This window comes from Jatropha curcas, chromosome 1 (genome assembly GCF_041381405.1).
Source record: "Jatropha curcas cultivar XTBG-Jc1 chromosome 1, XTBG_Jcur_1.0, whole genome shotgun sequence".
Lineage (NCBI taxonomy): Eukaryota > Viridiplantae > Streptophyta > Magnoliopsida > Malpighiales > Euphorbiaceae > Jatropha > Jatropha curcas.
The window spans coordinates 32,136,030-32,161,940 of record NC_143151.1 but is presented as its reverse complement, the minus strand read 5'-3'; the positions used below and the strand labels follow the sequence as shown (position 1 = coordinate 32,161,940).

The following is a 25,911-nucleotide window of genomic DNA, read 5'->3' as shown; positions in this document are numbered from 1 at the left end:
CTTTAAAGAAAGCATTCATGTCAAATTACCATGTTAATAACCAACGTTGGTTAGGATGGACTGGTTGAGACTCATTCTCTTTTAATTAAAAGTCTCCGGTTTGAGTATTGGATATGAAAATTACCATGTTGGGAGAGTCTCCCCCTATATAGACTCTGCAATGCTTGAACTAAACGTGGTCGGAGTCTGATGGACTTTCAGACACACTTGATTATTAAAAAAAAAAACACTTGAATAAATTAATTTAACACAATATGTCAACTTGTGATGAAAATTTAAGAGCATATATATGGATCTTTATATTTAAACTTCTGACTTTATTTCACTTTAAATAGTATTAATCCAACCAACACTCAGGAAGCCGCGTACATATATAGTTACGTGCCACCCGAAACAAGTTATGTTCTGTGAAAAAGATCGCATTAAGGATTGGACACAATGGTAGGTGGAGAAGCAGTCTATTGGTTCGGATTTTTATTTTTATTTTTTAAATTTTGGGTTCTGATTTTTGTACCTCTCATCTTAATTACAAAAAGAAATACTATTAATAATTAAATTGATCAAAGATATAATTGATATTTCACGCATATAAAGTAAATATAGGATTTTTTTTTTTCAATTTGAAAATAATTGGAATGGTAATTGGATGAAATAAGATAAACTTGGGTCTTTCAATTTTCTTTTTTAGTTTAAGGACACGAGAAGGTGATTTAAATCTCTTATTTATTAAACAAATATATCAATAAATAATTAGATCATCGGAAATGAATTATATACCAGGTGAATTTTATCTATAATATTAAGGGTCTAAAATTTGTAGTCGCCGTTAATATTTACCATGAGCAAAATAATTAAAAAAAAAAAGAATTATTCAACATATATGGAGTAAGATAAAATTTTCATCTATAAAAATTAGCTAAAAAATAATTATTGATATGTTTGACCATAATTTTAGATAAAGTTCAATGGGTACAAAGATAATTCTAGTAAGGAATAGGGATTGATTTGAAAATAATTAGAATGGTATTTTTTAAATCAAAAAAAAGACGAGGTATCATTAAATAAAATCATCAAGAATAAAATAAATAAATAAAATTAGGAGGGAGAGTAGCCGCTCCTTCTAAGTTAGGAGGACTTATATATTATTATATAGATACGGTAAATATTAACGGCTAGGAACCCTCAACTGTTTAGGGCTACGTCCGCGGGACAAATTTCGAATCATTTTTCTACTATTAAAAATAGTAGTTACACAAACAGAGTAATACAAAAATAGTGACACACAAAGTATTTCCCAAAAATACCCCAAAATAATCTCCTCACTATTTTTCTCTCCCTAGTTTTAGGAACCCTTCCTAAAACTAGATAACTAACTCTCTACATTTTTCTTTTGTATTTCTACTGTGTGTGTTGTTAGTGTGTCTCAACTGAGGAAAATCCTCTCTTATTTATAAGAGAGGAAATGTGAGAGCCGTGTGTGAGTTGGTTGCTAACCTTCTGCCAACCTTTTGCTTTTTCAAACAGCACGTTTTTTTTTCTTTTTTTTTTCTTTTCAAACTGTGTGGGTCCTAGTGGGCACGACCACAATAAATCTCCCTCTGCACACTCAAGTGGGGACATTAGCCATCATCATCCCTGCAGCTATAATCTATTAGATCTGCCCACCATCTTGTACCGCCGCTACAACTTTGCGGGACACGCCGCCCGACCTCCTTTTGTCGGGAAGACTTTCAACACAAGGCACCACCTGCAGATCTTTTTCCGGTCTTGGTCTTGTTGTTATACCTTAGTAATTTGGACTGCCACAACACGGCTCCCCCTGCAAATGTGATTAGATATCCTGATGTAGACTTTCTCGAGTCAACATCCTCAGCCATATCTGCATCGGTATAACCGACTAATACTGGCTTCTCATCTCCAAAGCATAAACATACTTTGGTTGTACCTCGAAGATACCTGAAAATCCATTTCACTGCAGACACTAGCTCACTCTGCTCTGAGTCGCTGGCCATTGGATTTTCTGAGATATTGTCCACCTCTGCAAACATTGGCCCACTCTACTCTGAGTCACTGGCCACTGGATTTTCTAAGATATCGTCCACCTCTGCAAACACTTGCGCACTATGCTCTGAGTCGCTGGCAACTGTGTTATGTCTCTTGTCCACCTCTACAAACGCTGGCCCACTCTACTCTGAGTTGCTGGTCACTGGACTTTCTAAGATATCGTTCACCTCTGTAAACATTAGCCCACTCTGCTCTAAGTCGCTGGCAATTGGACTTTCTGAGATATTGTCCATCTCTGCAAACACTGGCCCACTTTGCTCTGAATCGCTGGCCACTGGACTTTCTGAAATATTGTCCATTTCTGCAAACACTGGCCCACTCTGCTTTGAGTCACTGGCCACTGCACTTTCTGAGATATTGTCCATCTCTGCAAACACTGGCCCACTCTGCTCTGAGTCGTTGGCCACTGGACTTTCTCAGATATCGTCCACCATTACAAACACTGGCCCACTCTACTCTGATTCCGCCTCGATTATTAGTATACGTGAATAGTAGCTGTGAATAGTAACAGTATACGTGAATAGTATCAGTACACGTAAATAGTAACTGTACACGTCAATAGTACTATGCGTGAATAGTGCTGGGCTTAAGAGTCACGGCTCAGCAACAGTAACGCCAATAATACTGTTCACCACCAACTTTGAGTTACTGTTTTACTATTCACCACTAAGTCGATACTATAATATCTTTCCGAGCGGACAGCACCAATAGACTCGTCGTAATTTTCTCGTCGTCGTGGTATATTTATTTTCAAAGTATATCCACGGATCCGGTACCGCTATCTGATCGGCTGGACCTACCGAAACCTTCGGCTTTGATACCAGTTGTTAGGAATCAGCTCTGATACCAGTTTTTGGGCATCAGCTCTGATACCACTTGTTGGCCCTTTCAACCAATTAAGAGAAAATTAACACAGCGAAATAATCACCATTGTGACACACAGAAATTTACGTAGTTCACCCTCAACTGTTTAGGGTTACGTCCACAAACTCCGAATCATTCTTCCACTATTAAAAATAGTAGGTACACAAAGAGAGTAATACAAAAATAGTGACACACAAAGTGTTTCCCAAAAACAACTCAAAATAATCTCCTCACTATTTAGTAACCCTTCTTAAAACTAGATAACTAACTCTCTAAATTTTTCTTTCGTATTTCTGTTGTATGTGTTGTTGGTGTGTCTAGGAGAGGAAATGTGAGAGCTCTCCATTTAGGTTGGTTGCAAACCTTCTGCCAACCTTTTGCTTTTTCAAACAGCACTTTGTTTTTTTTCCCCCTTTTTTTTTTCTTTTCATACTGTGTGGGTCCACTTGAGTGGGCACGACCACAACGGTATCAACTTTCTCTTTGGATTGAAGCTTGTGTAAACCATTTGTTGAGGTGACTTCCGCAGTTAGTGCAGGCGAGCGTCCTAGAGACTTACTGAGATGCTTGTGCTTAAGCAAATTGGTTGGAAAATCCATTCTTTCCATCAACCATTCTGGATGAGATGGATTATCTTCTTGGTTAAGCAAACTGGTTATTGGGTTTCGCTTCCCCCTTGATTTATGCTTACTCCTAAACTGAAGAAGACCTGTGATTTTTTCCTCAAGTCCAGCTTTGGGGTCTTCAACTGTCTGAATTTCTTCTGGATTAGCTTTTTCAGTATCTGTCATGGGCAATTCCAAGCTCCGAGAGAAGTATTTTTCTAGCTCTAGCTTATCAGATGGCAATTCAATGCTCATATTAAGACCGATTGTCTTTAACATTTCTTTAAGTAGCGTCTTATCTGTTCTACTCCCAATCTGTTCAATCATGTCTAAAGCTGTTTGTCCTTTATTATTCTGACAACCCACGTCCACTTTTGCGTTCAAGATGAACTCCACTAACTGAAAGTGAGTTTCAAAGAATTGGTATTACTCAACAATTCAAGTATAGAATGATACCAAAAAAGCACAAGTCTTCTTTTATGTTATGTTTTTATATTCCAACAAAATCTTTGTGCCTGTGATAAAATCAACAAGTGAAAGAATGATACCTGAAGGTTTCCTGTAGAAACTGCTAGATGAAGTATGGTGTTACCAGCTTGGTCTTGTTGGTGTAGAAGGTGAGATATATCAGAAACCTCTGCTAAAGAAATGATTAAATTATATCTATTGAATCTTACAGCAAGATGAAAAATTGTTTCTCCCTTCTTTGTGAGACAATGAAGCGAACTGGGAGAGGCAGAAATGAATTCTTCAAGGATTCTTAAATAACCATTAATCACGACCAAGTGCAATGCTGTAAACCCATAGTTATTGTACTGCAAAGCAAGGTGGATCAGCACTCAATAACATTTTAGTCATATGAAGCTATCCTCTGCTAGAAGCACAGTGCAAAGGAGAAAATCCATTCTTGTCGGTTTTTCGAGCAAAATTAGGCCGTGCTTGTAATATCTCCTTTACAATATCTGCAAAACTATATTGGTCATGAGCAAATGCAGAGATTTTCAAATAGTTGGGATTGGAGTTTATGAAATGAAATGATCATATTTTGACAATGAGATTGTATTCACCATTGTGGCCATTTGAGATTGCTACATGTAGAGGAATTGCATACACTGCATCCTCTTCATGTTCCATCAAACAGGACAGGTTCAACATGAGTTTCACTATATCAAGATGCCCTTCTTCACAGGCAAGTGAAAAGGCACTCTGGTTTTTCTTCGTTTCGCTTCGCAGCCACTAGTGGATCAATTTCTTGTAGTAGCTTTGTTACGACCTGGAAGTTCCCAAGACGACAAGCTGCATGCAATGGAGTCTCCTGATTTTCATTCACCGCTGCAACCAAATCTGGGCACAGCTTAACAATTGTCGCAACCAATTCTATATGGCCTACTCTTGAAGCCAAGTGTAACACCGAGTCCAAAGTTATGGGTAATCTTCGTTCAAGAACTCTTTTATCCTGCTGAGCTATTCTTTTAAATTCAACTATATCATTTCTCCAATTGGACTCAAAAAGCATTAGATCCATTTCCTTGAGCTTCTAGAAAATCGAGAACTCTATCGAAGACTGAAAAAGAAATAAAGAGGATATATTTTCAGATTGAAGTTTAAGCAAGCTCAGTTCTGGAAAGATATGACATGTTTAGTGATTTTACAAATTTTTATATAACTTGCTAGTTTCAAGAAATGGACATTCATTTCCGTTAAAGTTCCAGGCATCTCCAAGAAACTTTGTTCTTTTGGTCCAACCTAACTCTTTGCCAAATGGGCCCAAACATTTTGACTTTAATGTTCAAATGGGTCCAACCTAAATTTGGGCTAGTTTTGGGGGAAATATGCGTACATGGAGTCATGATTCATGAAACTCGAAACATATTTTAAATATGGGGCAAAAATGTAACTTTAGATCCGTCCTATCCTCAACATTTTCAAGAAAGACTATGGAATTTACCATTAAGGGGCCCAAAAAATGTTTTTCCTGGAAGCAAAGCCAGCCAGTCCTCTCCCCATCTCTGAGAGGTACAACTTTTATCTCTTGAGATTCTAGGAAAGAAGGCATCAACTGAGACGGAAGGTGACTTGGAAATTTCTATACAAGTAGTACCATTTCATTTTTTTTTTTTTAAATATATATATATATATATATATTTGGGCTTCTTAAAGCCCAAATATAGATTTAGAGAAAAATAACTGGACGACCTGTCGTTGGAGAGTGGAGATAGCGGCCACCGCTAAATTAGGATTTGAGTACGGAAGTTTTGAAAATGATGACTTTTCTCTCGTCGCTCTTGAATGACATGGAAAAGTTTCCCTCGTCGCCAGAGAAATCCATCGAAAGCACTTGTCGTACGGAGTCAGCAGTCGTTCTCTCTATCTCCACCACTGCTCCACCATCAACCCAACCGGTAATGCTCTCGATCGCGTCCATCAATTTGAATGTAATTGTCAATGGTGATGTATGATTATGGAATTGCTATTATAAACTGTGCCTTCATTTTTGCTCATGTCTAGTTACCTCAAAAACCATAGTTCTCTAAAGTCTATGAAAATAACCAAGTAATGCAATTTTTTTTTTCTATTTATGTACTTTTTTTTGTTGATATAATTCTTGTGAAGGGTTAGTGATACCGATAAAAAGCGTGGAGGTATGAGATTAAAACTAAACGATGAGGCAAACTGAACAATGCACATACAGAAAGAGACAGAAAATGATGACTAATGAGAAAGGTGTCTGAAGAAGGATTCCAACATGACAAGAACCAATTGCTTTATTCCTTACAATTAAAGTCTAATGCTTGGTATTGGGTTTTTGTGAAAGACTTTATTGTTGAATTGGGTATTTCAATACAATCAAAATGAGTAATATCCTCGCTCATAATTAGTCTCAATATCTGATTCTGGAATTTTGAGTTTCCGTTCATCCATATCTCTCCTTCCATTCTTCTCTGACCTCCTTTGCTTTTTCCTCCACTTCTGCTCAACAAGCATCACCAATATCCCAATAAAAGTAATTGACAGTATAGCAGCACCCACTAACAATACAATGACAGGCATCCATTCTGTCCCTCGAACAGGAGACATTATCACCCATGAGGCTGCCAGGTAAGCTGCTCCCATGAATGACACTGCTAACCACATTATCCTATCTGCAATTTTCAGTATTCTCTTCTGTGTTTTTCTTCGAAAGGGTATGATCCTCACTAGAATAAGAACCATGGAAAGAGATGTGAACAACGCAATAGTGTTAGTTATTGCAAAAACCTTAAAACCTGCAGTTCTTGCTAGAATTGACTTCCCTTTCATAATTCCTTCCTGGTAAACACCACCAGGAGGACTTATCCCAGCAGTGAAAGTCACTGCTGCAATCAAAGTAGCAACTAAAATGATTGTGTTTCTCGCATTTTGCAGTGCCTCTTCATGTATTTGTTCCAGGCCACTAATGTCTTCAGTGAAGTCCATCTTCCTTGTGCTGCCACGTTTGTCCTTTTGTTTTGTAGCATTGCGTTTTGCTTTCAATCTTCTTCTTCTTTCACCAACTAGATGTTGTTGAGGTGATGAATAGCTTGCATGAGATATATTAGGCTCTTGATCTTCATGTGATGAATTGTTTGTAGGAGATAAGATAGGCTCTGAATCGAAATTGTCTGCTTCTCTTTCATCATCCGCTGGCTTTGTATCAAAATCGGACACTTGTTTTTCATCATCCGTTGCTCTAACAACATCATTGGTTTTTGATAAAATTTGTACTCCCTTGTTACCACCTGCATTGATTAATAAGGTTTGAATAACGCCTCTATCTCGATTAAACCTGTTCCGGTAAAGCATGCCAAGCGCTGTAAGTTTTTTATTGTTCTGGGCATTCACATCTATATTCGTTTCCTTGATCAAGTACTCTGCAATCTGAGACAAACATATATTAACTTAACATAACAACTTATTGATTGTTACTATTATAGTTTCTTATATACGTAATAACAAGTAATTGTTAAATACCATTTAATACATCCTAATTTCATACCGCAGGGTTGTTTTCACATGCGAGATGTAAGACGCTGTTACCCGATCCATCTGTAGAGTATAAGAGATGATAAATACTTGATTTCTGCAGTAGGAAAACGAAAGAATCCTTGGATGCTGAACTTTGTTTTGCGGATAAGTGAAAAACTGATTGCTTAGTATCTCTGGTGAGCAGTTTGAAAGCGGATGGAGCTTTTTTCCAAAATTCTTCAAGAAATAGAACATCCCCCCTCATCACTGCCAAGTGCAATGCTGTGTAGCCATCTTTATTATACAACCTGTGTGTTTGTCTGCTGCTCTTTCCAATTAATAGCTGCACCATACGTAAGTTTCCTTTGATACAAGCACAATGTAGTGGTGAATTTTCATTTTTGTCAATCTTTTGGGCTAACTTTGGGACCTTTTTCAACAGGATGTCCACAATATCTGCATAACAACAGTTGTAATTAATAATATATACAAGTTAGTAGCAGAGCTAGTGAATGAAATAAGGTAAAATAAGAGAAAATTTTCATGGTGATCACAACTTCTTTTTCCCACTAATTAATTCCTATAAAGTAAAATTGATTGTACAAATTCTTGAACCTGTATATTTCAGCAAAACTGCAACATGAAGACAAGTCTGATCAAAACCATCAACTTGAATCAACTGAGGCCGCTGCAAAAGGAGTTCCACCAGCTCAAGATGCCCATGGCGACAAGCCAAGAAAAGTGGAGTCTGGTTCTTTTTATTAATCTTATTATGTGCGGCTTTGACATTGACACCAAGCAAAAGCTTTAACATTTCAGGATTGCAATGGCGACAGGCTAAATGAAATGGAGTGTCGCCTTTTCCATCCTGTGCTGCAACCAGTTCAGGACACAGCTCCATAATTCTCTTAGCTACTCCTAGGTGTCCATACATTACAGCAAAATGTAACGCTGTATCTTCTGTCTTCTGCTCAAGAATTGCTTTATCTCCTTCGACCAGCTCGTGAAAAGACTGCATGTCATCTTCAACAATTGCTTTAACAAGCCTTCTATCCATTTCGTTTCTGTTTCTAGTATTTGTGTTTAATCCTTATTAATTGCTTCTCTTGTCATAAACACAAGATCATATAGGACCTCCTTTCTTTTCTTTTCCCTTTTTTTTTTTTTTTTTTTTTTCAATTTCTCAAGTCAAACACCAATAAAATCAGTCAATGTATTAGGTGATAAAAAAAACATTAATTTGCATTATATGAAGGTTCCTACATTCCCTTTCACATTAATTTGTTCACATGTCACCATCACCCACTAATTAGTGTTTGATATCCATTAATTATTGTTTGATCCAATGTTGACCGAGGACGACCCCGACTCCGATAGGTACTTGGCCTTTCCTTAAATTTAATTTGCGAAAAACACTTAATGACAGTTGTTAATGCATTGATTAAGAATAATAACTCAAAGACTTGTCCTCATTCTGGTCACCTTTTGACAAACTAAAGTAAAATCCAAGCTGGTTGGTTGAAACTTTTTCCTTAACCAGCTACCATCCCGCGTTAAGATGCTTCGACTGATTTTATTCTAATTTATTGAGAAATTCATAGCTTTTATTTGAAAATGCCATGTTTAATGTATTGTTGAATTGGGTATTTCAATACAATCAAAATGAATAATATCCTCGCTCATAATTAGTCTCAATATCTGATTCTAGAATTTTGAGTTTTTGATGCAGAACGGTTACGTGAATGAGAATAACGATTATACTCTATCAGGAGTTTTGATCAATAACGTATAATCTGACGACTAAAATAGAGAATTAAAACTTTCAAGAAGTTTATTGATATCAATAATAATCAAAGATGATCCATGTTCTTAATACAAAATAACCTATTTATAGGTTTAGTTTTTAAAACATTAAAACCCTAAAATAACACAAAAATGTAACTAGATAAAACCTTAGTAAGGAGGGCGGCACGGGCATGCTGGACAAAGCACGAGCGTGCCTGAACTCTCAAAGGCTAGCACAGGCGTGTTTGGCATGACAGAGTGTACCGGAACACGAAACGTAATTGGACCCATTGGCACGGGCGTCCTAGGACTTCCAGAGGCTAGCACGGTAGGCTAGCTGTGACACTGGCGTACATGTGCTTCTTGGTTTTGGGCATGTCTCTCGTCCTGAACTTCTAGAGTCTAGCACAGGCGTGCTGGAGATAGCACGACCTTGCTCCTTTTTCTTGGTTTTGCATCGATCCAAATCTTCCATATATTTAACCGCCAGTTGCTCCGCATCAGTTTCCTATCATCTATATCTCTCCCTTCTTTCTTCTCTGTCCTTCGATGCTTTTTCCTCCGTTTCTGCTCAACCAACATCACCAATATCCCAATAAAAGTAATTGCCACTATCGCAGCAGCCACTAACAAAACAATGACAGGCATCCATTCTGTCCCTCGAACAGGAGAAATTATCACCCATGAGCCTGCAAAGTAACCTGCTCCCATGAATGACACTGCTAACCACATTATCCTATCTGCAATTTTCAGTATTCTCTTTTGTGTTTTTCTTCGAAAGGGTATGATCCTCGCTAGAATAAGCACCATGGAAAGAGATGTGAAAAATGCAATAGTGTTAGTTATTGCAAAAACCTTAAAACCTACAGTTCTTGCTACGGTGGACTTCCCTGTCATAGTTCCATCCTGGTAAACACCACCGGGATGATTTATTCCGGCAGTGAAAGTCACTGTCGCAATCACAGTAGCAACCAAAATGATTGTGTTTCTTGCATTTTGCAATGCTTCTCCATGTATTTGGTGCAGATGATTAATGTCTTCAGTGAAGTCTATTGTTAGCAAGCTCGTCCAGGTGTACAAGAGGTTCACCCATGGACAGAAAGCTAAGTCAGTCAAGTCCAGCAGTTAGCTTCTTTTCTGTTTTGTCTGTCCAGCAGTTAGTTTCTATTCTGTTTTTCTATTTTTCCCATGTTCTGTCATGTGTTTGCTTTCCCTAAGTTAGTGGGTGGTTTACCAATTCCACTAAGGCAGTAACTTCCTTATTTGTAGAGGCAATTACTTATATTTCTATTTTTAATCTTTCATTTTTGTTAATGAAATTCAGTTTGAACTTTCTACAGTTTTTGAGACTTAAACTCAAGAGGTTTTCAGGGTCCCTCTATTGAGCCTGAACGTCTACAACCATAGGTCGCAGTAAACGCCCTTCGTCATCCCAATCACCCACCAATCCCTCATCCCATCTCCCCATAACTAGATCCTTATCTAGGGACCATAACAAATTGGTATCAGAGCCAATAGTTATGGGAGACTCAGTTTCAGAACAACTTACCAAACTCCTCCACATTGTCCTAGCCGAGCAGCAAGCCAACCAAGCTCGACAAGAGAAGGTGGACCAAATACAAGCCAAGCTTGATGCAATTTCTCTGGATTTGGAATCCTGTAAAAGAGGAATGTCTGCTGGTGCTGAAAGTCATTCCAAGGGCCGCAAAGATAAGGGAATTTCTGGTATATTTGTTTCTGAATCTACTGGAGGAAACACGATTGTACCGAAATTTACCAAACTTAACTTCCCTCGTTTCAATGGGCTTGAAGACCCCCTGATTTGGTTAAGCCGCTGCGGTCACTTTTTCCGTCATCAATCCACCCCGGAGGAAGAGAAAGTCAGCTTGGCTGCCTATCATTTAGAGGGGGCAGCATAGCTTTGGTACATGCAATTATTGGAAGATATGACGGGTCCCACGTGGGAGGAGTTCAGCCACCAGTGTAATCTTCAGTTTGGACCACCTGTTCGTAGCAACAAATTGCGGGAATTAGCCAAACTCAAACAATGGGGATCCATAGCGGATTATCAAACTAAATTTGAGAGTTTGGTATCTCGTGCCGGCACACTTACCCAATTCCAAAAGGTACAATTGTACCTTAGTGGGCTGCAGGAAGCAATTGCTGTGGAGGTTGAATTAAATCAGCCCAAGGATTTGGTGACAATAATGAGCATGTCCCGTTTGTATGAACGCAGGTTGTCTTCCAAAATCTCAAATTTTCGTGATACCAGAAAGGAAACAGCAGTGACAAACATAAGGCCTACCCGTTCTGTGAAAACATTAACCAGAGAAGAGATGGAGGATAGAAGAAAGAAGGGCCTTTGCTTAAATTGTGATGAAGCTTTTGTGCAGGGACATCAATGCAAAAAACTCTTCTGGATTGAATTAGTTGAAGGAGAGACTGAAAATGCAGTGGCTGAATTCCATGAAGAAGAATTCCCTCCAGAGATCTCATTGAATGCAATCACGGGAATCAGAAACCCTCAAATGATGCGTCTAGAAGGAAAGTGGAATGGGTAATCAGTTCCACCTCAAATATCCAAACTTTGCGTTTGAGGACAAACGCCTTGTGGAGGAGGGGAGTAATGTTAGCAAGCCCGTCCAGGTGTACATGGACAGAAAGCTAAGTCAGTCAAGTCCAGCAGTTAGCTTCTTTTCTGTTTTGTCTGTCCAGCAGTTAGTTTCTATTCTGTTTTTCTCATGTTCTGTCATGTGTTTGCTTTCCCTAAGTTAGTGGGTGGTTTACCAATTCCACTAAGGCAGTAACTTCCTTATTTGTAGAGGCAGTTACTTATATTTCTGTATTTAATCTTTCATTTCTGTTAATGAAATTCAGTTTGAACTTTCTACAGTTTTTGAGACTTAAACTCAAGAGGTTTTTAGGGTCCCTCTATTGAGCCTGAACGGCTGCAACCATAGGTCGCAGTAAACGCCCTTCATCATCCCAATCACCCACCAATCCCTCATCCCATCGCCCCATAACTAGATCCTTATCTAGGGACCATAACATCTATCTTCCTTGTGCTGCCACGAGGCCTACTTAGCTGATGTCTACTTAATGAGGTAATGGGTTTTACTTTGGATCTTCTTCTCCTTCAATGTGGTTGAGGTGATGGATAGCTTGCTTGAGATAAGACAGGCTCCTTTTCAAAAACTTGACCTTCATTTGATGAATAACTTGTAGGAGATAAGACAAGCTCTGACTCGAAACCGGCCACTTCTTTCTTGTCATCTTCTTTTGCTCTAACTACAGCAAGATTGTTTTTTGATAACATCTCTCTCCTCCTTTTGCCACCTGCACTAATTAATAAAATTTCAAGAGCTTCCTTATCTTCACCAATGTCCTTATTCTGGTCAAGTATGTCAAGGGCTGTGAATTGTTTGTAGTTCAAGGCATTCACATCCAACATCTCATCTTCCTTGATCAAGTACACTGCAATCTGATTCAAAACAACACTCAATCATTAAGTTAAAAAATAAATAAATAATAAAATAACATAAACCTTCACTTTATTTCAGAACCTTGTAGTTGTTTTCACAAGCGAGATGTAAGACTGTGTTACCCAATTCATCTTTGTAATATAAGAGGTGAAGAAGACTTGGTATGTGTGCCAAGAAAAAGAAAACGTCTTCAGGTTCTGATCTGCGTTTGGTTGCTAAGTGAAATACTGATTGCTTACTATGTCTCGGAAACTTTTCGAAACTAGATAGAGCTTTCGCCTGAAATTCTTCCAGAATTTTAACATTCCCATTCATCACCGCCAAGTGTAATGGCGTGTAGCCATCATTATTATACCACCACCAGTGTGTATCTTTGCTGCCTTTTTGAAGCAGTAGCAGCACCATTTCTAGGCTTCCGTTGATACAAGCGCAATGAAGTGGCATATTTTCATTTTTGTCAATCTTTTGGGCTAAGCTTGGAAGCTCATTCGATAACACTTCAACAATATCTGTAGTATAAAACTTCTAATTAACTGATGCTCAGATTTAGTAATGAGCAACGCGACAGCTTTCTTGCCAAAAGAATTGAATTGAATATATAATTTACTTTAAGAGGTCGGAAGCTAAAATTATTTGGTTGAATAAATACCTATATGTCCCTTCATTACAGCAACATGAAGACAAGTTTGACCAAAACAATCGATTTGCACCAAATCAGGCCGCTTCAAAAGGAGTTTGACCACCTCAAGAAACCCATTGAAGCAAGCCAAGAAAAGCAAACTCTGGTTCTTTTTGTTAACTTTATATGCTGCCTCTGGATTGACACCAAATAGCAGCGTCAACATTTTCCATGGCCCACGGTTTTAGTTATACGCCTGTAGCCGTTTCGAGTGGCTATCGATATAATATTTTATGTAATAAATATTTTATTATTAATAAAAAATATTTATTTTATCTTTTATATTTTATTATTTGAATCTTGGTAAAAGATAAAATTTATGAAACAATACTGCTTGTGGTTGTAATTATAAGTTTTATATTTGCATTAAAGCAATATTTTTAAATATTTCTGATCAATGTTCTCCTCATTATTGGATAACGAGTAGAACTGTTGAGATTGGTGCATATTTTGCTCTTTCCTTAGAGAAACAGCTGCCCAAATAAGCTGAAATATATGTGATATCTAAAACTAATATGTAGATGCTTGTCATTTAAACAAGTCCATTGAATTTACCTGCATGAAAATTTCATATGGAGAGTTACATGTGTCTGTGGAATACTCAAATAATGATTGTGTAAATAATCCTTTGACTTGAAATTACTAAGCTATTTTATATGGGGAAGATTATTTTTTTATTCTTCATTCACATTATTCATTACCTGAATAATAAGCAATGATTAATTAAACATAGTAGGAACTGTATGGAGATACTTGTGTGATTAAGAGATGATCCATCACCCTAGGTAAATCAGGAAAAATGTTCTAATTGTTCTCTACTAGTATTGATTAAGAAATCATTGCGCAAGGTAGAATGAAATTAGTAAATTAGATTTGAAATTTCATTCAAACAATCAATAACTAAGATTAAGAGAACCAATATTATATAGTAAAGCAGACACACTCTATGCCTAATTACTAAATTAGAATATTAATGATGAAGGGATATTAATTATACTGATAAATCATGCACTGAAAGGTTAAGTCAAACCACTTTGACTTTCTAAATATTTGGATAGTTTTGACATGTTGCTAGACAATGTATTTGACCTTTAAATACTAATTAATTAGTTTAATTTATATTTGTTACCAACATATTTAGAACCTAGAAGATCACACACACAAGAATGGGTATGAGAAAGTAAAAACAAGAAATCAAATCAAGTATAACTTGATTACAAATTAGTTTTGGGACATTAAAGGGAAAATTGTAATTTATATTTAATTAAGTATTGACTTACTTGATTTATGTCTAAAATTTCTTAAGATAAATTTTAGATTAAATAAACCTAATATTTTAATTATGATTTATTTATTTAAATAGTTAGATAAATAAATATAATTGATTAAATTGAAAATCCTATTACTATGTGTATTATGATTTATTTATTTAAATTGTTTAAAGAAATAAATAGGCACATATATATTTTAATTATAATTTATTTATTTAAAATGTTTAAATAAATAATTATAATTTATTTATTTATAACCTAGGTTCATACGTAAAGTTTAAGATATAGTCTAAACACTAGTTGTTGCTCATAGCTATAAAACTAAAACACAAAGCCTATCATAGCTAGCACAATCATACGATGTAATCTCTCAACCATTTAAAATAGTTTTAAAATTTTTGATTTGCATTCTGTGCTGCAACCATTTGAGGACGCCACTCGATGATTATCTTGACCAATTCAGGGCGTCTATACATTAAAGCAAAGTCCAACACTGTGCTTGATGTGTCGTTTGTTCGTCGATCAAGAATTGTATTGTCTTCTTCGATCAGCTCCAGGAAAGTCTCTGCATCATTTTCAACAATTGGTTTAACAAGCCTTGTATCCATTTCCTTTCAGTTTCTAATAGTAACTGTTACGAAAAAAATAGATTTATGATGTGATATAACTCCATAAAAGCTAGCTTTCTTTCTTCCTTTGTTTTTAACATGGAAATTGGAAGTCAACACCCATTAAGTCAACTTTAACGTGCAAGTTCCTGCAAATATCTTCGACCATTAGCTGTTCACGCGCCAAGACCATCATCTTTCACTAGTTATGATATTTGGTTCTCTTAATTATTTTCTTAATCACTCTCTAAAATTTGACTTATATTTGTAACAGAGAATGTCGTATGGAACCACAAGCTTTGATACACGTTTACGACTTGTAAATTTTTGTGTTCGAAGAAAAGTATGTAGTATTGCTTCTTCTTAGCATCTTCAAGGAACGTAGCTGAGCGTAAGAAGAACTATGCATAACACATCCTACTGCTTGCATTTCCAATGAGTTTTTATTAGTCTACAAAATGGGCCCCAAACCATTTTGGGCAAATAAAACTTTTCCACACTCTCAATAGAGAAGCAATTAAGAAGCTCAGGCCCATACCACTCACAACATAGTCGATATTTTGGGCCCGAAACCATTAAAATGGGCTGAAATTTGTTGTTGCTCAGAAATCCCTTTTCACTGTCTATAGCAATTATTTGCAACTTGTCTTTATTTAGCTTTTTTGTTATTTTTCTTTTTTCTCTCTATTAATTAACCATGAAACAAACATCAACTGCTGCTTTAGTCTAGTTATTATTACTAACAATGATAATATCTATTAGCTTTTAACTCTTAGCAGTTAACTATTAGCTTTTCGCTGATAATTGTTTATATAATAATTTAAATTAAAAGTGTTCGGTAAACATAATTATTTAATTAGATATTTAATTTAAAATGAAGAAAAAAAGAGATTAGGTATTTAAAATTCGAAGTAAAAATAGATCTAATTGTCAAAAAATTTAATTAATCTATATGAAACGTTAAATGTTAGAGTATGTTAATATTTCATATAAAAACTCACTCAATCCCTTAAAAACTATTAGAAAAACTATGTAATCAAGGTATAATTGATAAATATAGAATTTTGACTTGGTCAAAATTCTAAAAGTCAATTCAAAAATGATTGTCGAAAGAGGGTTCAGCTAAAAGCTGTTGCGGAACAAGGCCGAAAACATGACGTAGAACAATACCTAAAATTTATTTCTTTTAAAAAAAAATGAAAACAAATTGAGCTATCATCCACAGAAGCATGTATGCTGTGTTGAATATCTAGAAAGCAAGAAGGGGACACTAAAGCTTTATCTTTCGGGAAACATACAAAAGGGGCACACGTTACTAAATTTGTCTCCATTCCTTCATTTTCAAAAAGATCCATCACGTCGGCTACCATAATCATTAGAGCTTAATTGTTTCTTAAATAAATAGATAATAACATAAACAAGCAATTAACAAATCCAAATCAATCAAAACCCAATTCCAATATAAGATAATAGCATTAGTTACCATTACCGGACACAATTATGTTAAACAAAGAATATATTATCATGCATATAGTGGGTTTTTTAATTAATCCAAATGGGTTATTTTCAACAAATCAATTTCAGTTAAGTATATATATGCTGTTAATCACAATCCCTAATTATTTAAGTAGATCCAATTACTAAAACTCTCTTCCATAAGAAACTTCTTCCAACCAACCAACTTGGGTTGAATCAAGATTAATCATGCACAATTTGTCTTATCCATTTAACAACATAATTTAGCTATAGTAATACAATAATATGACATACTACCCACCTTAATGTATACTTAGAGGCAATAAAACACAGCCTAAAAGGGGATTAAGCCAGCAAATTAATGACATTACATTTTACCAACTAGGGTTTTGATTTTGCCATTTCCTTGCATCTAATTAAGCTTAAATGATGCAATTATGCAAATAGAGATACCCAAAGAGATTAAGATTTTTGAATTTGGTATAAAAGGAGCAATCGTTATACGAATTTAGTGGCATATGTACTCAATAATGATAATGTAGAAAATGTCAAGCACTGAGGCTAGGATAATTGGTGCTAAATAGCTGCTCCTTCCTTTAATTTCCATTTGGGTGGAGCACTAAGGCAGTAGGGCTGGGTACATTTTGGTAAAGCCAACCCAACTCAATTTACATTCAATTTAAAAAATAAATCTAAATTCATAAAAAAAATTAAAAACTAAATCAACGAAATTGATTCGATTGATCAATTTGATTTATTTTTGTGCATAATAAATTAGTTTAATTTATTTTCATTTTAAAACTTTTAATTTAATTCGATTTGGCTCGAAGAGAATCCAATTAATTGAATTTTCATCTTTATTTTAATTTTATATAAAAACTATTTATCTATATTTAATGCATGAATAGTTCTATATATGAAACAATAATTGAATGTCATATTAGAAAAAATGTTACAATTTTTTACTAATTTATCATTTCTTTTCCAATAAATTATTATTAATAATAATTTAATTTATATTAAATAATTGGGTATATAGACTCATCTATATTACCTAGCATAAGTAAGTTATTTTCTTCTTTGCCAACCTTGGGGCACCACAGCCACCCTACTGGCCCCGCCCAGCGTCTTAAACCACATAAAAAAAGAACACGTGTTAAAGCTGAACGCAAGTGAACGGTATTCATTCAATACTTCAATTACCTTGTGAAATATCTGAAATGCCCCTCAGTATGTAGAGATTAGATAATTGTGACAATAATGGCACGACTCACGAGGCTGCGTGGGCCACAACGTGACATGTAGTTTACGCAACTAAAAAATTTCCCCTATTTATTGAGAAATTAATGGAGATCTCGAATTTAATCTATCTGTAATTTTAATTTTCAATCAAATTAATTTTAATTAAATGACAATCTGAACAAAAATTAATTATTATTTTCCTTGTTTTATATTTCTTTGTTAAAAATTTATGAATTTATAAATAAAATATGTATACTTTTCGATCCGCGTATATAAATATTTCATATTCAAAACTTCTTATCTCCATCACATTTCACTTTTCTTCCTTTCTGTTCTAAATATTCCATGTTTTTCAATTTTTTTTCTTTGCTGTCTTAAAATGTAGCATTCACATTAATAAAATAAAATTCTATAATATCAAATACAAACATACCTAACCTATTTTATATGAAAACATAATTCAATTCGAAAATCTATTTAAGTAACTTTTGAGAATGAAAAATAGTGAACCAGATATTTAAATACTATGTCTTTGTAAAAAAAAAAAAAAAAAGAAAATCTGGATTAGAATACATGTATAATGTATTTATAAAAAAAACAAATATTTCAAAGAACTGAAGAATTTTCTTCGAGGATAATATGCACGCCCAGTGGGACTCGAACCCACAATCGCCTGATTAGAAGTCAGACGCCTTATCCATTAGGCCATGGGCGCTAATTAATAACATTATTTTTGATGATATTATCCTCACTACATTCGCAATGTTATTCCTCCCTCCCTGTGGGAAACTTCGAATTCTAGAAGACAACAGATCATGCTGTTGCGATCCAACTAAATTTTTATTTTAGAAGATCTTATTGAGGTTTTAAATTTTTCATTACAGGGATTAAGATTTGAATCTTTTTTGGTGGAGTGAATAAAATGAAAAAAGAAATTAAGCAACTTATCCACTTAAAAATTAATAAATAAAAAAAAAAAGAAGAAGATAAATGGGAATGCCAATAGTGTTTGACAAGAGGCACTAAATAAAGCATTTATTATAAGGGCAACAAACAAGTAAATTGATTCCAGCTGGATATATATATATATATAGTATATTAAGGGCCTCAAAATTCCAAATGATTAATTCATCTTAACCACCATTTCAGATTCATTACATTGGACTTTGGCTAGCTCAAAGTTTCTAACTTGACAAGACTCAGCAAGGCAGCTTAGCATTCATATATGCATTTTAGGGCAGCCCCACCGATTGGATTGCAAACTACTTGGCTGCCTAGATTCATTTTATCTCCTTTCTTGAAAAATCTTACAATTTAGTATAATGTTTAGAAATGTAGCATTTGAAATAACTTTTAGAGATTAAGGTATCGGTTTATAAAAAAATTACTTAAATAACTAATAGTTAAACAATATTAAAATAGCTAACAATTATAAAAACAATTAATTTTACCGAATATATCCTTAATTAATTTAGCCAATCAGCCTAGCTTGATTAGACTCCTTTGTTTGCCCCCCATAATGCAATAAGATGGTCACTTTTCAAGGAACTACCTATACTTGTGCCTATATTATACAAACCCCAAATGGGATTTTGTTTCAAATTCATAGGTAGCCAAGAAGGGCATTGTACTGTGTTTTAAACCACGTAAGAAAAGGAGAGGGTACGAATGATCAAGCAAGTGCTATATCATCTGCAAATAATACAAGCTTTCTCTGGGACCAGTTGTAGGTGTAGAAGGGTCAATTTTGTTAATGGCATTTCCCTTTAAAATAGACAAAAATCATAACATCGATGGCATATAAACCTCATATTTCCAATGCATAACTAAGAACTGTAGACCCACTCCCCAGTATTGGCTAGCTCATTTGTTGTCTGTTCAACCACATGCCCCATGCAACTGTGCCATTAAGCCCATGTCCTCCATGGTATGCAAAATCATGGTAGGGCAATTGCCCTTCAAGGACGTGGGCCTCACGACTATGTACCATCAACTTGGTAACATCGAATCATTCCCAACCAACTTGAAAATGTGTTTGCAATGGAACAAAAACCATGGATTTTTTTCTCATTTTTCTTCATTTCAAATATTTTTCTTCTTTTATATTTAAAGTTGTATTGCTCAGCAGCTTTTTAATTAGCTGTTTACAGTGTTTTATTACATAGCATTTAAATTAGTTCTTAGAAATTAAAATAGCTTTTTATAATAAGTCAATTTATTTAACATTTAATTTTTAGCGTTTTATGAAACGCTACTAAAACAGCTAACAGCCACCAAAACAGCTAATTTTGTTGAACAGACCCTAAGTCCAATCACTTAGTATACATGCTTTTTTTTTATTTCATTCTATCCCAAGTGAATCAAACAAGTTTTAGGAGTTGGTTCAATTAATTAATAGATTAAGATCAATTTATTAGACTATTTTGGAGATATTTCCTTCCATGTAAATCATCCAATCATGCTTGTTCAACAATAAATTAACCTGTAGACATAGAGAAATACATCTCATTTGGCAAAATCATGATTTCCCTTTTTTTTTTTCTTTTTCCTCTATGTTGAACTAAATTTTGGTGCTATTGATCCAAAACAGTGGAAAATAGAGAAAGATTCTTTTCTTTTTTCTTTTTTTAATAGGCTCGAACTATATTATAAAAAGGATACAAGTGGGAGGTTGTTAGATTGCTATATATACATCGGTCGGCTACTCCATACACCCTAATCCTAGCACCTAAGCCTGAAATGAATATGTTGATAAAGCAATTATTCTTTTCTAAAACAATGAACAATGAAAAATAATTTGTTACTGAATAATCTTGAGGCTTGTTTTGAAGCACTAAAATAGCAGTTGTCTGGTCACTTTCCCCTAATGAATAAATTTTTTATTTTGCCCCGAACCCAAAAAGGAAACCTAATGAAACTTTTTTTAGAGAATTCCCTACCCAACAAGTGTTTTTATTTTTATTTTATTTCTCTGTCTTTGTCTGTGCTTTTTGTTTTAAAAATGGTAAAAGAAAAATCTGACTCGCACCTGTTTGCATCCCTAGATAGATATTGAGCTTTAATAAGAAAAAAAAAAAAAAGAAATAATATAAAACAAATTTATGGAATATTATAATATAGGCTCCACTGGTTTTTCTTTTTCAATTATCTCTTGTCTACGCAAACTGACCATTTCATTTCTTATGAATGGCATGAATATAGTCACAAGTTTACTTTGCTTTTTCTTTTTTTTTTTTTTTTAATTCTGACTTTGGGATGCAATGCAAATCACGAGTTAAACCTTTTCCTTTTTGTTAAAAAAAAAAATATACTGTTAGTTTATTTCCATTAATCGAAAGTCAATATTTTTATGATGGGATAGTAATTGGTACAACTCATTGAATTGAACCAAAACGATTAGTTCAATTTAGTTTTAAAAAATAATTAAATTTTAAGTTCTAATAGAAAAATTTAATTTCTTTAGCTTGATTTAGTATTTTAGAAACCCTAAAAAATAAGTGAAAATCAAAAAATCAAATCAAGTCGATTCAATTGCATAAATAATTTAGTTCAATTTTTTATTTTTTCAATATAAAAATTTGATTCATTTAATTACATTAATTCGATTTAGTTGAATTTAATTTAAATCTAACCTACCAAATACCCACATCGACTTCAATTAGTGTTAAAATAAATGAAACTGGCTAAGAAAAAGTATTTGAAGAAAAAACCTAACAACTAAAATGTAACGGTAACGGAAGTTTGTTGAGTGAAAAAAATTCAGGTTATTTAAATAAAAGATTGAAATTATATCATTATGAAGGGAGAAAGAGCGTGTCTCCTCATAGCCTGACACGACGCAAATAAAATTAAACATATTCCAAATATGTCGTACCGAAAAAAATAATTGAATAATAAAAATAAGCTACAACAATTATTGGATACATGTATTAAAGAAGAGCAATTATTGGATTATTATTGAGACACGACAGGAAATAGACTATATGGAACTCTTTGAGCACTATTAATTGTTTAATATGCCAATAAAAATACGTAATTTAAGGACTAAAAAGACAATAGATTAGTGTAAAATGTCTCATTGGTCCTCACCAAAAGAGAAATGTCATTTCACGACTCACTTTGTTAATTTACCAAATAATGTCCCCTAAAGTAAAACTCAAATGGAAGGACTAGGGTTCTTGATTTTGACATGTCATCATCTAGCAAACTCTACTGTGATTCAGGATTTGCCACAATTTACATTAATTAATTAATTAATTAATTAATTAATTAACTAAAAGTTTTGAACTAGCGTGGATCTTTAATTAGGTATATTTATATATGCATATAGTACAGCCATAATTTCATGTGAAGGAGGATAAAAAAAATAATTAAGATTAGGCTATTTTTTCAAAGATTTAAATACTCAAATTGCATTGACCTAAACATTTACTTGTTTACATTAATTCTTCTATTGGTATTTGTTTATGTGTATTTTTTTTTTTAAACAATAGTTAGCCCTTAGAAAGTTGTAAAAGACATTTTAATGTTGCCCTAATTAAAGCTTTAAAGAAAGCATTCGTGTCAAATTACCGTGTTAATAACCAACGTTGGTTAGAATGGATTGGTTGAGACTCCTTCTCTTTTAATTAAAGGTTTCCACTTTGAGTATTGGGTAAGAAAATTGCTACGTTGGGAGAGTCTCCCCCTATATAAACTCTGCAATACTCGAACTGAACGTGGTCGGAGTCTAATGGACTTTCAAACACACTTAATTATATAAAAAAAAAACACGTGAATAAATTAATTTAACACAATTTGTCAACTGTGATGAAAATTTAAGAGCATATATATGGATCTTTGTATTTAAACTTCTGACTTTATTTCACTTTAAATAGTATTAATCCAACCAATACTCAGGAAGCCGTGTGCATATATAGTTACGTGCCACCCGAAACAAGTTATGTTCCGTGATTAAGCATTGGATACATTGGTAGGTGGAGAAGCGGTCTATTGGTTTGGATTTTTATTTTTTTTTTATTTTTTTTGGTTCTGATTTTTGTACCTCTCATCTTAATTGCAAAAAGAAATACTATTAATAATTAAATTGATCAAAGATATAATTGATATTTCACGCATATAGAGTAAATATAGGAATTTTTTTTTTCAATTTGAAAATAATTGGAATGGTAATCGGATGAAATAAGATAAACTTCGGTCTTTCAATTTTCTTTTTTAATTTAAGGACACAAGAAGGTGATTTAAATCTCTTACTTATTAAACAAATATATCAATAAATAATTAGATCATCGGAAATGAATTATATACTAGGTGAATTTTATCTATAATATTAAGGGTCTAAAATTTGCAGTTGCCGTTAATATTTACCATGTGCAAAATAATAAAAAAAAAAGAATTATTCAACATATATGGAGTAAGATAAAATTTTCATCTACAAAAATTAGCTAAAAAATAATTATTGATATGTTTGACCATAATTTTAGATAAAGTTCAATGGGTGCAAAGATAATTCTAGTAAGGAATAGGGATTGATTTGAAAATAATTAGAATGGTATTTTTTAAATCAAAAAAAGACGAGGTATCATTAAATAAAATCATCGAGAATAAAAAATAAAATAAAATAAAATTAGGAGGCAGAGTAGCCGCTCCTTCTAAGTTAGAAGGACAACTTATATATTATTATATAGGTACGGTTTCTATTTAAAAATTGAAATGCTGTTTTGCCAATTAAAAACCGGCCGCATTGAATCATGTGTTAACTAATCAATAACTGATGAAGAACCCATTTGTGTACTCTTGTCACGTGCTGATTGGAAAGTAGCATGCGTTTGGAAGTACTGTTCGTTTGGTACTTTGATTTCTACCTCCCAGTTACACCGGAGAATTCTTACCACGTCAACCGTAATTATTTTTTTCTAAGTCACATCCTTCTTTCTAATTTATTCTCTATTAATTTTTTTTTTAAGAATTTTTCACCAGTTACGGCTAAGTCACATATGTTATTTAAAAATTTCAATCAACCAATGGCAGAATTAAAAATTAAAATTCAACGGAGTAATTAAATGTGATTTTTTAAAATTTTATGAGCAAAATGAATAATTTTTAAGTTTTAATAGCAATTTTTTCACTAAGATCTTTTTTTTATGTGGGGCCAATAAATTTTTTTTTTAATTTGGAGGCAATAGCCTTCGGGAGCATAAGCAATTTTATCCTTATTAATAACTGATTGAAGCCGTAAATGGTTAAATAAATAGCTAAACCGCAAAGAAATCAACCCTAACATTATGTATAAAAAGTGGGAGATTAGGAAAAAAAAAAAAAGAATTCATTTGTAATTGGAAGATAGCATCTTATTGAATCCGTTGGGATTGATACTGCGGTGTCGTTTGTTCGAGTTTCTGGACATTGGAGTGGAGGAAAATTACATTTGGCAAATTCCTGTAACTTAAAAATGTCGTAAATGATGTCCGAACATCCTGTTGCAAAGTCAACAAATTTAAAAAACAAGGACGAAATAAATAAATAAAATAAAATAAAAAGTAAAACTGCAACGGTACATTCTGCTTATGTCATGTCAACCAAATTCCAAACCTTCCAACGGTACATTTTGCAATTTGCTTGCGCTGAGTGCTGTCGTGATTGCGCCACTACACTGCTTACGCCCATTTAAAACTCACACATAATTTTATGTATTTAGGAATGGAATCAGGACAACAAATCAAACGAGTGTCCTAACATTTTGAATCCAATGTTTTTTTTTTTTTTTTTTTCCATTGCTTTAATAACAAATTTGAGCTGTGTTTCTACTTCCATATCAAAAGGCCATGATATTCTTTTTAGTAGTGTATATAAGATGCATAGACTAACAATATAATTTATAAATAGACATGCGCGATTTAATCTAATAACGTCTTTTATAAAATATAGGTAGCGGAACATTTTGACTCTTGAATTTAAATATTTTTTAGGACAAAAAGTGATGACAATTTTAATGAATATTAAATTTAGAGAAAATTATTTCCCCCACAGTATGAAAAATATCCCATTATTTTGAGAAGATTGTAATATTCTTCCAGCTGTGTATTACTGTGGCAAATATCTTTTCCAATAATTTGTTTGTGACAAGATAGTCTAGTAATTTAAACAAGTGTGACTGACTAACAGTTCCAGATTGAAAATTCTATATCTAATGTCACTTTGATGAAAAACAAACCACTAAACTTTACTGAATTAAAATATAATCTATATATAATAAAAGAAACTTATTAATATAAAAATCCTCCTAATTAATCATGTAATTTAATTATTCTCCTTAAATTATAAGAACTAATAATTAATAAATAAATATGAAAGTTGTTATAAAAAAAATTGAATGATTCAATTTGAATAGCTCTTTAACTAATCAATTGTTTATCTCATTTGAAGTATAAAAGTCAGATATTTTAAATTTTCATTGCCACTCTCCATTAAAAAAGAAAGAAAGAAATAGTAAAAATAATAATTAAGTCCTCCTAGTGTACGCTAAATAAATTAAAGAAAGACTTCTTAAACAGTTAGATAGAAGTAAATTATATTTTTTAGGTAAAATTTATTTAGAAGGTCGTAAGCGTCGAAAACGTATTTATTGAGAGGACTTTAATCGATTATTTCCTTCCAGTTGATGTTAAAAATAAATACGCGCATTCCAAGAATCAAAAAATAAACACCTTACAGGTTGTATATATTATTATATGCGTTGAGGAAACAAATTATTATTATTATTATTATTTTGTAATATCAAAGAAACAATTTAATTTTGATGTGTATGACCATGATTTTAGACATTAAAAAAAAAAAAAAAAAAATCAAAAG

General features: G+C 33.6%; 2 protein-coding genes, 1 long non-coding RNA gene, 1 other non-coding gene and 1 pseudogene across 7 annotated transcripts; 1 reads left to right on the top strand and 4 right to left on the bottom strand.

Annotated features, from left to right (window-relative positions):
• Positions 1-1,212: 1,212 nt before the first annotated feature.
• LOC149499399 (uncharacterized) lies at positions 1,213-5,170 on the bottom strand (annotated as a pseudogene). The gene is made up of 3 exons (XR_016322241.1): positions 4,601-5,170; positions 4,082-4,495; positions 1,213-3,932 (listed from the first exon to the last, which is right to left on the bottom strand). The product of XR_016322241.1 is annotated as an uncharacterized LOC149499399 (transcript).
• LOC149499398 (uncharacterized) lies at positions 5,169-8,791 on the top strand. 3 transcript variants are annotated; one of them, XR_016322242.1, is made up of 4 exons: positions 5,169-5,935; positions 7,554-7,871; positions 7,960-8,039; positions 8,146-8,791. It is a non-coding gene; the product is annotated as an uncharacterized LOC149499398 (long non-coding RNA). The 3 variants fall into 3 exon arrangements; XR_016322244.1 differs by lacking the exon at positions 5,169-5,935 and adding an exon at positions 6,495-6,632; XR_016322243.1 differs by lacking the exon at positions 5,169-5,935 and adding an exon at positions 7,228-7,365.
• LOC105635036 (uncharacterized) lies at positions 6,281-8,574 on the bottom strand. The gene is made up of 3 exons (XM_012218030.4): positions 8,133-8,574; positions 7,549-7,973; positions 6,281-7,430 (listed from the first exon to the last, which is right to left on the bottom strand). Exons 1-3 carry the CDS (start codon positions 8,572-8,574, stop codon positions 6,381-6,383), a joined length of 1,917 nt encoding a protein of 638 aa, XP_012073420.3. The 3' UTR covers positions 6,281-6,380.
• A 383-nt stretch (positions 8,792-9,174) lies between the features above and the next one.
• LOC105635095 (uncharacterized) lies at positions 9,175-13,629 on the bottom strand. Its single transcript, XM_089722698.1, has 6 exons — positions 13,434-13,629; positions 12,866-13,293; positions 12,442-12,783; positions 10,852-10,985; positions 9,824-10,365; positions 9,175-9,233 (listed from the first exon to the last, which is right to left on the bottom strand). Exons 1-6 carry the CDS (start codon positions 13,627-13,629, stop codon positions 9,175-9,177), a joined length of 1,701 nt encoding a protein of 566 aa, XP_089578824.1.
• A 5,073-nt stretch (positions 13,630-18,702) lies between these two features.
• On the bottom strand, positions 18,703-18,775 carry TRNAR-UCU (transfer RNA arginine (anticodon UCU)). The gene has a single exon. It is a non-coding gene; the product is annotated as a tRNA-Arg (tRNA).
• Between the last annotated feature and the right edge of the window lie 7,136 nt (positions 18,776-25,911).

What these genes read in the sequence shown, in the direction of transcription:
- LOC105635036 (XM_012218030.4), bottom strand. Translation starts at nt 8,574, where the DNA reads ATGGATAGAAGGCTTGTTAAAGCAATTGTTGAAGATGACATGCAGTCT. An exon ending in AGTTTTGCTGAAATATACAG is followed by an intron (nt 7,974 to 8,132) that starts GTTCAAGAATTT and finishes GTTGTTATGCAG; the next exon opens with ATATTGTGGACATCCTGTTG. An exon ending in CATGTGAAAACAACCCTGCG is followed by an intron (nt 7,431 to 7,548) that starts GTATGAAATTAG and finishes TGTTTGTCTCAG; the next exon opens with ATTGCAGAGTACTTGATCAA.
- LOC105635095 (XM_089722698.1), bottom strand. Translation starts at nt 13,629, where the DNA reads ATGTTGACGCTGCTATTTGGTGTCAATCCAGAGGCAGCATATAAAGTT. An exon ending in ATCCATCACCTCAACCACAT is followed by an intron (nt 10,986 to 12,441) that starts TGAAGGAGAAGA and finishes AATGACTTTCAG; the next exon opens with CACCAGCAGACATTCCTCTT. An exon ending in AGAGAAGAAAGAAGGGAGAG is followed by an intron (nt 9,234 to 9,823) that starts ATATAGATGATA and finishes TGCATCAAAAAC; the next exon opens with TCAAAATTCTAGAATCAGAT.